General features: G+C 39.5%; 1 protein-coding gene across 1 annotated transcript; it reads right to left on the bottom strand.

Annotated features, from left to right (window-relative positions):
- Nucleotides 1–1,749: 1,749 nt before the first annotated feature.
- Nucleotides 1,750–14,196, bottom strand: plb1 (phospholipase B1). The gene is made up of 26 exons (XM_072688902.1): nt 14,123–14,196; nt 13,545–13,579; nt 11,812–11,863; nt 11,655–11,706; nt 11,396–11,452; nt 11,252–11,317; nt 11,066–11,136; nt 10,753–10,843; nt 10,524–10,622; nt 9,476–9,520; nt 8,587–8,646; nt 8,398–8,458; nt 8,230–8,288; nt 7,085–7,158; nt 6,519–6,562; nt 6,073–6,181; nt 5,894–5,945; nt 5,706–5,786; nt 5,514–5,579; nt 4,252–4,352; nt 4,059–4,140; nt 3,624–3,728; nt 3,370–3,465; nt 2,332–2,403; nt 2,114–2,197; nt 1,750–1,989 (listed from the first exon to the last, which is right to left on the bottom strand). The coding sequence occupies exons 1-26, from the start codon at nt 14,194–14,196 to the stop codon at nt 1,750–1,752; spliced, it is 2,028 nt and encodes a 675-aa protein (XP_072545003.1).
- Nucleotides 14,197–14,816: the final 620 nt, after the last annotated feature.

Below are 14,816 nucleotides of genomic sequence, written 5' to 3'. Positions count from 1 at the left end.
ATGGTATTTTAGGTGGTTGCTAAGGTGTTTTAGTTGGTCTCTAGGGCAGTTGCTAAGTGGATGCTATGATGTTGCAGCAGTCTAGGTGTTCCTAGATGGTTGCTATGGTATATCAGTTGGTCGCTAGGGCAGTTGCTAAGTGGGTGCTATGATGTTGCAACCGTCTAGGTGTTTTTACTTGGTTGCTATGGTATATCAGTTGGTCCGGTCCCTAGGGCAGTTGCTAAGTGGGTGCTATGATGTTGCAGTCGTCTAGGTTTTCTTAGGTGTTTGCTATGGTATATCAGTTGGTTGCTAGGGCAGTTGCTAAGTGGATGCTATGATATTGCAGCCGTCTAGATGTTCTTAGGTGTTTGCTATGGTATATCAGTTGGTCACTAGGGCAGTTGCTAAGTTTTTGCTGTGATGTTGCAGCCGTCTAGGTGTTCTTTGGTGGTTGCTATGGTATATCAGTTGGTCACTAGGGCAGTTGCTAAGTTTTTGCTGTGATGTTGCAGCCGTCTAGATGTTCTTAGGTGGTTGCTATGGTAAATCAGTTGGTTGCTAGGGCAGTTGCTAAGTGGATGCTATGATATTGCAGCCGTCTAGATGTTCTTAGGTGTTTGCTATGGTATATCAGTTGGTTGCTAGGGCAGTTGCTAAGTGGATGCTATGATATTGCAGCCGTCTAGATGTTCTTAGGTGTTTGCTATGGTATATCAGTTGGTCGCTAGGGCAGTTGCTAAGTTTTTGCTGTGATGTTGCAGCCGTCTAGGTGTTCTTAGGTGGTTGCTATGGTATATCAGTTGGTCGCTAGGGCAGTTGCTAAGTGGGTCATACTGCTTGACCTGTTTGAAAAGGTGGTTGAGGAGGTTGTTCAAGCTGGTCATGCTGGTCAACAAGCGGGTTGTCGAGTGGCTCTGATGGCAGTACTTGAATGAAAGCAGACGGGGACGCACACCTTCAACAGCGGTCTTTAATTAGAAAAATATATTCCTGCAATCGATGCTTTTTTCATTCTGTACAAAACTGCACTTTTCATTTGACTCTTTTTTGCATTTTTTTCCATTTCATATTTAATACAAGGATCAGTGCATCAACAATACATCACTGCGTAGACGTTTATGGAATCAGTGCTTCCTGTTATACAGTCAACAATCGATAGTTGCTGATAGATCTAAAAATTAAATGGTCTTCCTGTATGAAATCATATCCTACTTGGACAAGCTGTAAAGTTGCTATGGTATTCCTGGTTGTTTGGCAGTAGGGTGTTAATGTGTTCCAGATGGTTGCTATGGCAGTTGCTATGGTATTTGAGGTGGTTGCTAAGATGTTTCAGGTGGTTGCTATAGTGTTACTAAGTGGGTGCTATGATGTTGCAAGTGTCTAGGTGTTCAAAGGTGGTTGCTATGGTATACCAAATGGTTGCTAGGGCACTTGCTAAGGTATTTCAGGTGGTTTCTCAGATGCTATGATGTTGCTACGGTCTTTCCTGGTGGTTGCTATAGAGGTTGCTTTGGCAGGGTGTTTAGGTGTTCCAGATGGTTGCTATGGTATTTCAGGTGGTTCCTGTGGTATTATGGGGCCCTAGGTGTTGATGTGCTAAAGTGTTGAGAAGTGAGTGCCATGGTGTCGCCGAAGTGTTTCTTTATGATATGCATTCCAGGTGGTTGCTAAGGTGTTGCTAAGTGGTACCCCATGTGATTGGTTGAGTGTTACTAGACACAGCTGTAGAACAGATTACAGAAGTTACAGGAAAGTGAGGAGATCTTATAGCGGAGTCTCTTTCATCTCCTGTGAACTTGGCCTCTGGTTTCTCATCGTCTTCCTCCACTTCCTATGGTGCATGACGAGCCAGGTGGCGACCACAGCGATCAGCAAACCAGCCACCGCCAGCAGGGCCGGCGTCCATGAGGGCACGGAATCCAGGCGGCTGTCGGAGGCGAGAGGGAGAACCACTTCTGAAGTGGTGGTGGAGACTCCGGTGGGCTCAGAGTCACCTCCTTCAGTCTGCAGGAGACACAGGAGAACATTTAGAGCATTTAAACCCAAATGTATGGAGGGCTGTGAGCTGTGGGCAGTTTAAGGGGGTGGATTTTACCACAGCTGGATGATGAAAGTATTTTCCACTTACCGATGGAGTAACTGGTGAAGGCGCTGCGGCCACGGCTTGATATACAGCTCGGCTGTTCTTACTGGTTGTAATATAGGAGGAGCTCTGAAGAGGAAAATCAGTCAATTAAATAATTAAATAATAAAATGAATTAAATTAATTAAATAATAAGAATACATTTTTTTCAGCTTTATTTAACAGATTGTAAAATAAGCACCAAAAAAAAAAAACATGCTTACACTGGCAGGGCACTTTGCCGTAACGCCGGCCTGGAAGTTCAGAGAGGCTGTTTTACTGCTTATAGACTCCAGCTGTTAAGGAATTGTAGATATTATGAGAATGAAATGTTGTATAAAACATGAACATGAACACATAAAACATACTACAAAATATACCTTAAAAATATAAAAATATACTATAAAACATACAATACCATAGTATATACAAAAATACTAAAACAATTTAAAAATATAATATAAAATATGCTTTAAAAATAGAAAAATATACTATCAAATATACTGACATACTATATCACAATATAAAAATATACTACAGAATATAATATAACGTACTATATAGAATATATATTATAAAATATACTATAACATATGCTTATATATAAATATTTTAAACAATACTTTAAGATATGCTTTCAGCATATAAAAATATATTATAAAACTATATAAAAACATATTCATACATACTATTAAAATATAAAAAGATACTAAACAACATACTGTACTGTAATGTACTATGTACAAATGTACTATGATATACTATATAATGTACTATAAATATGATAAAAAAATTTAAATATGTACCATAAAGTATATGGACGTACTATAAAATAGGATTTAAAAATATAAAAATATTTGCTAAAACAAATAAAAGAAAATATACTATAACAATATTGAATATGCTATTACATACTATATAAAAAAACATCCTATGACAATAATGACATGCACTACAAAATAAAAACAATTAAGCTATAGATTATATTATAACATACTATATTAAAACGTCAACTATAACATACTATTAAAAAATTACATAATAGAGAAAAATATACACTAAAAATGCTGTTATTTTATATTGATTTCTGAACTGATTGGGCTTGTTTTGCCTACTATCAACAGTTCTGTACGTTCTCAATACTGCAGGTGGGAACGCAGTTCATACTCTAACTTGCAGTACCTTTACTTTATTTAAATGAGCTCGCATGGCTTTAAAAATATTCTTCAGAGTTTAAAGATCTGCAGAAACTCCTGACTCACCATGTTGTTCCAGAGAGATCGGGCCATTAGAGCCTGAGATTTCTGACTGAGATGGAAACAGTCTGGAGCGAAGAAGGAGCGGTCAGGCTTTCCATTCTGGGAGAGAGATAGAGAGAGAGAGAGAGAGAGAGAGAGAGAGAGAGATGCTTAGATTGTCTCCATCCAAGAAGTCAAAATAATATAATTCTAGAAACGTATACAATTAAGGCTGTATGTGAATATTTAAATAAGGAATGCATGAGCAGCGTATTTACCGACAGCAGTGGAAGCACCAGGTCTCTCATAAATGGCTGCAAGACCACGGTGAAGTCAGAGCGAGTGTCATACCGGCCTGAGTTCACCAGGTTCCTTGTTGAGCTCTGAAAAAAAAACCAAAAACACACACACACACACACACACACACACACACTTTTTAGTTACTATGCCATTTCAAATAATGCAGACAGTCGGTGTATAAATGTCTTCTACTGGCAGTAGAATGGGTGGTGCCGGTGCTCATAGGATGTCACCTTAGCCACACATTTCTGCCCTGCTAGAGCTGCCACAGCCAACTGCAAGCGCCACTGTTGTGACATGGAAGTAGTAACAACAACAGTTCAGCCATGTTGGGTGTGCTTGTCAGGTGTCCGCACACTTTTGGACTTTTTGTATGTGTATGTTAAATCTGCCGGTCCCACTCTCCTGCTCACCTGATATGCTCTGTTGATATTTATTAACGACTGCAGCTCTGAGGATCCTTCCGCAGGTTTCACCACACAGGGACATATATCGCTACAACACGCAAGACATGAAGGAGTATGTCAAACAAAGCAGGTTTGTTAAGTATCTAGTATCTAGTTCTCCGGTTCTGGTCTTGTTAGTATTGTTATCACATATACTTACTTGATGAGCCAGGTAGGGCATCCGAGACTGGAGTCCTGGTGCAGCGGCCGCAATGGAATTATATAGAGAGCCTCCACCAGGTTCACCACAGCGCGAGGAACCTAGACAGGCAGAAGCAGAGAAGCAGTGTTTATATTCTTACACAGGTAAACATGGTGCTAAAAAATACACTACAAGAGACAGGCTACTATAACATCCTATAATAATATATGTATTACACGGTATGAAATATAATACATCATAGAAAATATATAGACTACCAGAATAAATAATATACTTCAGAAAACTATACTATAACTTACTACATAATTATATACTGTAAAATATGCTATAACACTATATAACAATATACTCTTAATGTACTATAGCATAATATTAAAAGCTATAATGTGTGTATCAAATATAATACAAGATTAAGAAGTATTATATAGTACATTATTGCATATGTTTGCATTTATATTGTATATCTTTACATTTTATATAGTAGTTATATTTTATATGTTTTATCGTATAGTTTATATAGTATAATATAGCATTAGTATACTATATAAAATATACAATACAACATATAAAATAAAACTACTGATACTATATATACTATACTGTAAACATACTGTAACATTATATAATATATTGTAAAATATGCAATAACATTATATAACAATAAACTATAAATGTACTATAGAATAATATGTAAACATATGCAATTATAAGATGAAAAAGTTACAACAGTGTAAAAAAATATATTAAACATACTATAACAGCAAATGATTTATATAATATATATATATATATATATATATATATATATATATATATATAAGTAAAAAATATATACTATATACATATACACACTATAAAACATATTAAACCACATTATAATAAAACTATATAAACATATACTATTAAATATAGCACAACATACAATACAAAAAAATATATATGTGTATAAAATGTTAAAATATACGGTAATGTAAAATGTGCAAATATAAAAATCTAATATAAAATATACTATAATATACATTGTTAAAAAATACAAAAACTCTTTGCTATACTTTAACATAGTACATAAAATATATTAAAATATATACATTTAAAATATGTACCATATGAATGTAAACATTCGTATACAATTCTATAAAATATACTGTTACATACTATTAAAAAACATAAAAACATACTATAAACATTTTCTATTAAAAAAACACTGCAAAAAAAACTATATGTACTATTAATTCATGTAATTTTGGAACATCCCCTACCTCGCTGTGTAAGATGTCCAAAGCATCCCGGATGCGATTGGCAAAGTTGGTAGCAGAGTAATAAGCCTGTGCAGAAAAAAGAAAGAAAACAATTAATAAGACATTAAAAACAATTAATATCTCTTTAGTGACAATTCAAATTTAATGTAATTTAATTAAGGTCTAATAAATGAAATATAATAAAAGCTGTACCGTGTCCGTGCAATAGGCACACAGATCGTTTCCTCCAATAAAGACAGTGATGACCTTCCAGCTGTTCTGGAAATTAATGCGCTGCAGGAGAAAGAAACAGGAGCCAGGTAATGAATAAATACCCTTTCTCTGTGCGTGTGTGTGTGTGTGTGTCAGTGTGTGTCAGTGTGTGTGTGTTATTTTCTCACCGAGTCACTTTTCATTCGATTGATCAGGGCTCTTGCCTGAGAGACCAGGTCTCTGAAACAGGAAGGCATTTTGAATTATTATTGGTCAGATGAAAACAATTCATTCATTCAAACACTGATTCGTTTCTGCTGATTCACTGATTCACTGCTTCAGTTCAGTAGTAAGGAGAGGTACTGACTGGCTCTTGGCTCCGGCAACGGCCTGGTTCAGAAACGCCTGGGTAGTTGTCGCTTTACCCTCCCCGGTTGAGAAGCCGGTGAGTGAAGGGTTAAACTGCCTCAGTATATCTATATAAACACACACACACACACACACACACACAGTGAGCCAGATCCTGTACCAGCAGGCCTCAGCAGCAACACTCAACATCCTGGCATTAGCCCATTTGTAGGTTTTCCACCACTGTGAAGAACCATTGACCCAAACAAATAGCCATTTATGATGCCACATGGTTCTTTGAGTTGTCATAGTTCTAGATAGATCCTCGCACATAGAACCATCTACAACAGGTTTTCACCAATGTGAAGAACCTTAAACCAAACAAAGAGTCATTTATTGACTCATTGTGGTGGTTCTAGGTAGATTTGTGAAGTGTGGTGTGGTGGTGTGTGGTGGTGTACGCACTTGCTAAGGTGGTAACAGATGAGAGGGAGCTGTCGCCTCCGACGCTACAAGGAAGAGAAAAAAGAGGCAGGTCAGACTTCATTTTGTGTGTGTGTGTGTGTGTGTGTGTGTGTCAATTTTTATGTTTTCATTTTCCAAAAAAGGGCATTAATAATGGGTGTGTTTTGGGCGTAACGTGCGATAAATCAATCAGCATGTCACTCGCCATTCTCTTTAAGAGCCAGGTGCTGCACATGCCTTTGTTGACAATTCACTGAAAGGATAGCTGCCAACGAATGTCTGACTGTTGACGTCTAGGTTGTTTTCAGCCAGTGGAGGTCCTGCCAAGATAGCAGCAACATGCCAGACATTTACCTGAACACGGCTCATTTTGAGACCACCACGCCCATCGGGGTAGATATATTAGCAACGTCGTTGCTGTTTGAATGAGGCGTGAAAATAGACAGGGTGATGGCAGGGTGTAGGGTAGCAATGAGCATCGCGAGGCGCCTTGCGCAGGGTGTAAGATAGGGCCCCATAAGTGTAATCGCCTGGTTGGTGCAGTGTGTCGGCTGTGAGAGCTCTACCTCCACGACAGGCCGCGATACTCCTTCAGGACATCCAGGAGGTTGTTCTGAGCTGCTCCCACTCCATTGCCTGCCTGTTATAAACACACTGGGTTTACTGGGGGGTACTGGGGTACTGGCCTTTTCACTTCAGCTCTTCACCTCGTAACATCGTAACACGTTTCATAGACCCTAAAATAGAACCCTGTGGGACTCCACAAGCTTTGCTTAGCCATTCCTAAGTAATTCATAGCAGTTTCGGGATTCATAGCAGGATTCATAAGAGAATAATAAACACAGGGTTCACAAGGTTAAAGGGGAAGTTCTCTGATGTATATACATATCTGCATAGTTTAGTGGTTGAGCTGTAAACAACATGTTTCATGGTGTTTTTGGCGTAAAATCCTCCATTCTAGAGAAACCTGCCCTTTCAGATTTCTTTACAGTGGTGGTAATTGGAACCAGGGGTGGCCACAACTACAACACACACATTTCACCATTGTATTTACTCTCCAAATCCACCAGTGCACTATGTAATATTGATGATGGACAAATAGTGATAAATATGAGGACGTACATGGTGTTTTTTCTTTAGGGACTATTTTGCTGCATGTATCCCTCCACCATGAGCAAGTATTACAAAGAATACTGCCTATATGCAGAAATGTGATGTCAAACCTATTGTAGATCAATGTAGAACAATGTCTCAGTCATCAGGTAATTCATTCAGTACTATTTGTGTGTGATGACGTGCTCTGAGGGGAGATTTTGGATGTGTTAAACTTTTGCGATGTCTGGTTCCATTCACCACCACTGTAAACAATACTGACTCTAAGGCTACGTTCAGACTGCCAGCCCAAATCCCTTTTCTTTCTTTTTTTTTTGGCAAAACTAGATTGTATCAAAGCATCAGACGCCGAACACTGCAAATCCAGCGTGACCTCTGCCTCTCCTGCTTCTATATATGCTTGTTAGCGCTTACAACGTTACCACGGCAACCCCTGCGGATAAGTTTATGATTTCTAGACACTGCAAATAAAAAACAGGGCAGTCTGAAACACTGCCTAGGTGGCGTTGTTTACTTCGGAACCATTTCAATATGCAGACATTTGGTGAAACCGCTGGAATTTCCCTTGTGTACGGGCACTGTATGGGGAAAAGCTCACCGTAAGAGAGTCTCCTAATGCTCCCACCACGGTGATATCTGCTGGTCTCAGGGCATGGACTACAAAGTAAATGCATGGAAACAAAAGATGAGAAATGACTAAGCCCATTATGAACAGAGCTTAAACGTGTGTGTGTGTGTGTGTGTGTGTATTGTGTGTGTCATTTACCTGAGGTGGGAACCGAAGAAGATGGACTCTTGTGGGTGCAGGATAGACTAGTGCCCATCATCTGTGGCAAGATCAGGTTACAAATGGCATACACATGATTGGACAGTATCAGATAGTATCGGACTAAATTGCAGTGCCAAGACAGGCAGACCCAATGAACTTGCCATGGAAACAGATGTTAGGACTTACAGGCACTGGCTGCAGGTCTGCGCTGGGTGAGTTACGCTGTGTTAGGAGGTACGGCCTCTCCTGGGAAACACCAACAGGCTGTATTAGCATGTGTGAGCGAGAGACAGAGGGATAGAGACCTAGGCCTCGATCAGATTTGGTGGCACTGGGTCTTCTCCATGAAGGTCATCTTTGCTGCACAGTAGAACAGTGCACCATCACTCCAGAGTCTGGAGTCTTTCGCAGTGAAACAGGGATTTCGAGTGACCTTTCTTGCAACACTACCTGCAGTTCTCCTGGTCTTCTAGACCCCACTTTGACCTCCACCGATCCTGCTTTGCTATCTACTCATATCCTTCTCCTGATTTATTTATTTATTTATTTATTTATTTATTTTATATATTTTTAAAATTTGTATGTATTCATGGCTGGGAGGAAAGCGCTGGGGTACCTAGCTCTGATGCATCGGCTAGCAGATGCCCTGAAGTGATGTGGGGAGAGCGAGCGAGAGAGAGCCATCTAACCCACCCAGAGAGCGCAAAGCCAATTGTGCTCTCTCAGGCTCCGGCTGCTGATGGCAGGCAGCATGACCCGGGATTCGAACCAGCGATTTGCATTTTTTGTGTTTAGTGTATATTCAGGGTTATTAGGCAGCTGCTCAGAGAAGCCCATGACTGCTGACTATTGGGACAGGCTTAGGGATTTGCATCATCTGGCCTTTCCTAACGATGTCTGTGAACTAGCCATAGGCCAAACAAGCATATTAAGGTCTGAAAGCTTGGTGAAGGTGACTTTCTTGGCATGGCGGTGCTGCTTTCCTTTTGTCACTCTGTTTACATAAATAATACCCTAATGGAGATCCGTTCTTGGCTATCTGGACTATTCTCGGGAACAGGAATTCTGACCAGACCTGAGATGGACAGGGGAAACCAGACTTGGCCTGAGTTGGCTGCAGCTGGAATAAGCACAATTATAACTGGTTACAAACAGAACTGAATATTTTATCTTAAATTATGCTTCTCAAGCATGCTGCTCCTCGGGGCTCCCAGACCTTCCACATTTTTGCTCTGTTTTGCCCTGTTTGTCTTTTTGGAGTCGGTTGGGAGGTGCTTTGCTATGGACTTGAGATAAGAAAGAGACAGAGATAAGAAATCACTTATCTTATCACACTATAAGCAATGACATTTTCATCTCAGCAAGACTAAATGTTATCTACATACGTTGCTTTAACCCCTTAACACTCCAAGGCTTATTATACAGTAAGGTGTATTACTCAGTTATTACATTGGAATAGAATAGAATAGTTTGCAATAGCACTTTCAGCCCGTCGGTGCTCCATAGGCTTTTTAAGGGGTGCAACCAGGCATGTATTTAACAAAAATTGAATTTACACTCCATAAAAGCTGATATCCCTTGATCTATCTAATCTATCTAATCTGCTCCTCTATCCAACCAGACGGGAGTGTCTTTATCACTCGGCTGGTTTACAAGTGGCTTGCAGGGCCACACTGCACACTGATTTCAGTACACTGTATATGTGTGTCTAATCAGCCCTGTTTGCTACTAACTGGATGACGTTGATTCACCAGCTTTGCCCACAGCTGAACTGATGAATGTGATGAGCCAGACACGTTGCCTCCTTCGTTCTGCAGGACAGAAGGATGGCATTTCAGTTCTATGTTCACAGTTTACAATGCCTGTACTTAGAACCAGGCGCAGAACATCAGCTGCAGATGATCAGAACATGGTCAGAGAGGATTCTGGAGGAGCCTGTCTCTCATTTAAACCTCAGATATTTACTCTGGTCTGCTCTTGAGTATTGGGATTATCATGGTGAGATCCGAAGAGCTCTCTGAGGCCTTTCAGAAAGAAGGCAGTAAATGCAGGCGAGCTCTAGTCTGATCTTCACAGTATATCTATTTTCACTGAGCCAGTGACTGACTAGAAGTGTCACTCACCGAGGAGTCGATGTATGTTGGACTGGACTGCAGCACTACACTGAAATCTTCCCGATCACTCCACCAGCCACGCCTCTGCAGTAGAGCACCTAGAGACTCCTACAGACACACACACACACATGCAATGTTGCAAAATGCATGCACTCAACACACACACACACACACATGTACAAGACCAAACATCCCATACAAAGTCAGCAGTAAGATAGCAGTCATGTCTGTAAAGTACCTGTAATGCACCCATAAGAATGGCTCTCGCAAGCCTGTGCCAGTTTCGTGTCCTTGCACTGAAGTCCTCCTCATGCTGACACGAACAAGCTCTACAAGTAAACACACACACACACACACACACATATAAGAAACTGGACGAGACCAACATTTCCTTTCACAACCAAACGACAACCGAGAAAAAGGGAACTACATTTCATGAAAAGAGCACCGTGCCAACTGTGAACTGTGGTGTTGTGTTGCTGCCAGTGGCACCGGCAATATTGCTCTGATTGCTCTCTCGGCAACAGGATAATGATCCAACTGCAACTCACCCGTCACCTGAATGCAATTCTGCATCTACTTGGCCACCCCAAACCACGACATGAACCAGAGTATGATCCAACTACAGATAAAAAAAATCTATTTTTATTCTAAAAGTGAATTCAAATCAACTTAGTAGCCACTTGTTCACTGATTGAAGATGATGGTCTTGGCTGTTTGTGCTTTATTCCCTCTACCTTCTCGTGAAGTTTGTCCAGAGCCTCCTCCACACTGTGCACGGCTGAGTCGACTGCCGAACTAGCCTAAAGGACAGAGGAGGATTTAATGCACGTTCTGTTATCTTGTTTAAGGGTAATGTGACCTAAGATCAGTAATCTCACCTGGCCTGGGCAAACGCAAAGCTCGTCCACTGGCACGAAGAGAAGGAGCAGCTTCCACTAGGAGAAAGACAGAGGTTTGAGCAATTGACCGAGGAGTCCAATGAGGTATAGTAGCTAGGATTGTTATTAAGCAGTTTCATGCAAAACAACACAAACTGGCTGAGGAACGTGCCATGCGGTGGTCCACCAGGACTTGCAGGTGTTATGGCAGCTGCTAATAGTAATTTCTAGTGATCTCTAGTCTTTTATAGTGTCCTACCTCATTATCGTTGAGGGAGATAGCAAGTTTCTCAGCCTCCTTCAGCAGACTCCTGCAATATCAGCATGTAAAAACACGCCATCAACCACAGAAACACACAAAAACATGTCCAGATCCACCGTAATGGTTGACTTGGGTGACCCAATGTGTGCGTTACCTCTGTTCAGGCAGCAGTGTAGTCACAGCAGGATTAAAGGTAGACATAATCTCTGTTGAAGACATATGAGAAGATCTCAGACACTGTAGACAGCCATAACAGAGTGACGTTTGTTCAACTTGGACAACTTGGACACGTTCGTCCAGTTCCTCTCAACTTGCTGCTAGTGATCATGATTGACTACAGCTGGTAGTTTCTTTGGGCCACATAACAATGGTTTGTTTGACAGCACGTATTGACTTGACCAACACTTGCAGTACAATGGTGAAAGTCCAAGGAGCTCAGTGTGGATCTAAGAAGGATGATTTCTGATTCTAACATCATCAGTTCAAACAACTACATGTAAGTACAGGCTCTCAGAAGGTGTAGTTACTTTGTCAAGGTCTGGGATAAGACCTAAACTGTCACTTTGAGCATTTGACATTAGTTTAGATGGGCAGGAACAATCCAAGAACCACCCAGGCCCAGGTCTGCCATTAACTGGACGCTTCTGGAACGTCAGTGTCACTGTCTATAGCCAAGCCAGTTTTCCATTGCCATGCACTGAAATGCTGCTGTCCAAGAAATGCTCCAAAAGCTCTGAAATTGACACCTTCAAGGTCGACTGAAGATTGCAGCTGAACCACACAGACAAAGGCAAAGCTGTTTGGTCAGATGGTACAGTGGAGGAGTTAAGCTAAAGCTTTCAACCCCAGGAACGCAGTACAACTGTCAAGTGTGGTGGTGGTGGCATCATGCAATGAAGCTTTGCTGCCAGTGGATGGAATAAGATTTGTTCCTCAGATTTGTTCCTAAAGGATCCTACTGCTTTATGTTCCACATATCACTTGCATTGAGACCTGCAAATTAAACTGATCCATAGGTTTTGTATGTTTTTTTTTATTATTAAGATTATATGATATAATAGAAATGGGGGATTTGAACCTGGGCCATCTCTCGCCAAAATATAAATCACTCTCCTAGCCCCCTAGTATTTATTGCGAGCCACCCCCACCCCCCACCCCCATAGAGGGCATCATAAAAGCTGGCAGTGATAGCCTTGGATTTCTGATAACAGGTAAGTGATAAGCCTATCACAAACAGTAGTGGAGTGGACAATAGTTTTAGACTATTAGAACTTAATTGACTCCCCATGTGCAGGTGAGCCGGAGTTCATTCAGATAAAGTATTATTACCAGACCTGCTTATTACAGTGGACAACACTGTGGGCCTTGATGTAAAGCTGAATCCATGGTTACCGTTGTATATATATATATATATATATATATATATATATATATATATATATATATATATATTTTTTTTTTTTACTTATTTATTAACTTATCCACATATTAATATTGACCACATCTTTTCATTGCACTTTTTATGATATACATGTCTTAGCATAATGACTCTAAAATGATTCAATTCAATCTCACATCCATGATCTCCAGCCTAGCATGTTCTCTAATTGTGTTTGACCTTGACCACCGTTTAACACCACTGAACCTCTCTGTGACTACTGATCATTATAGCCGGTTCCGGCCAGATCATGGGCCTTTATCGTTCCCCTAGATTGTAAGGCTTTTGTGAGACCATTGACAATACATGTCAAGTTTACAATTAGCAAAACTCAAATCTAAGGGGTTAATTACAGCAGAATTGGGAATACAGCAGTTACACAATGCTTATAAACTGTTAGAAATTGTTTCTCAACATTGATTAGCCTTTGAATAGAAGTAAGGTCTTACCCAAAAGTCTGCTTAGGGTTCTAGATGCATCAGACCTAGTCACATACAGAAAAGAACAAGTGAATAAGGTCATTTCTGAACATTTGTGGCTGAAATAGTACTTAAAATGAAGAAAAATAACATTGAACATTAATTTAAGAGAAACATTGATTGAAAACTGCTGGTCCCCTAAACTCCACCCCCAAAGCAGTCCAGCATGGTCTAAGTCTAAATGAGCATATACATGTAAGGTCATTTCAGAAAAGTTGTGATATTTCAGACATAGTTATGGAGTAACCATGCTCATTAAAATAATACAAATAAACTTTAATTTTACGAAATGGAATATAAACAATTATTTTCAGTCAATTTGATTTCCTTTCAATCGACTCAATTTTAACTCCTAAATTGTACTATTTGTACTCTTTAAATTTATTTTACTATTTATATTTATACTCCAAATTTTTTTATTTCAACCTAATGTTTGATGAGGAACATCTGCAACATTACAATACATACAGTTTCTCAAGTAATCAAAGGTTGTTTTAGAAGACCATCTACATAAAGAATTTGAATTTTGCAGCACCATTTTGCAGTACCTGTGCACACCTGTGGACAGTCCGAGGGCAGACACCATGGAAACATCTCCAGGCCTCAGGAAGTGAACTGGCATGGATAAAATGATGTATGTTATTGCAATACGTTACTGACTAACTGTACATTAAATGGCCATTTAAACCAAAAACGAGCATTTTGCATTGCACAGCATAGTAGCCCTCAGCCTCAATAGCCTCTATAAACTAATAAACATAACCAGCTGTATGGTATTTAGTGAATATGTGTATTTTCAAAATATATTTAGTTTTAAGACAATAAAGAGATAAAATAATCAATTATATAATTATACATAATAATATAATAACAAAATAAAATAAATATTACTAAACTAATTAACATTAGCAAACGAGAAATAGAAATATGACTAACACTCCACCCAGTTGCAGTTTTCACCTTTAAATTAAGTTATCAAAAAGAGGTTTTCTTGGTCAAGGAACCTGAAAAACTAAGAAACTGAGAAACTATTGTACAGAAAATCTCACTTTAGAAACTACTGGAAATCTCACTTTAGAAACTACTGGAAATCCCACTTTAGAAACTACTGGAAATCTCACTTTAGAAACTACTGTACTGAAAATCTCACTTTAGAAACTACTGGAAATCTCACTTTAGAAACTACTCTACTAGAAATCTCACTTTAGAAACTACTAAAGATCTTACTTTATTAACTACTGA

Source organism: Salminus brasiliensis, chromosome 10 (assembly GCF_030463535.1).
Source record: "Salminus brasiliensis chromosome 10, fSalBra1.hap2, whole genome shotgun sequence".
In the NCBI taxonomy this organism is placed as follows: domain Eukaryota; kingdom Metazoa; phylum Chordata; class Actinopteri; order Characiformes; family Bryconidae; genus Salminus; species Salminus brasiliensis.
The sequence above is the reverse complement of the archived record's forward strand: the minus strand, read 5'-3'. Positions and strand labels throughout refer to the sequence as shown.

Coding starts and splice junctions, on each gene's coding strand:
- plb1 (XM_072688902.1), bottom strand. CDS start 14,196: ATGCCAGTTCACTTCCTGAGGCCTGGAGATGTTTCCATGGTGTCTGCC. Junction 11,137..11,251: donor TGGACAAACTTCACGAGAAG/GTAGAGGGAATA, acceptor TTTTATCTGTAG/TTGGATCATACTCTGGTTCA. Junction 2,198..2,331: donor CGGCAAAGTGCCCTGCCAGT/GTAAGCATGTTT, acceptor TTTCCTCTTCAG/AGCTCCTCCTATATTACAAC.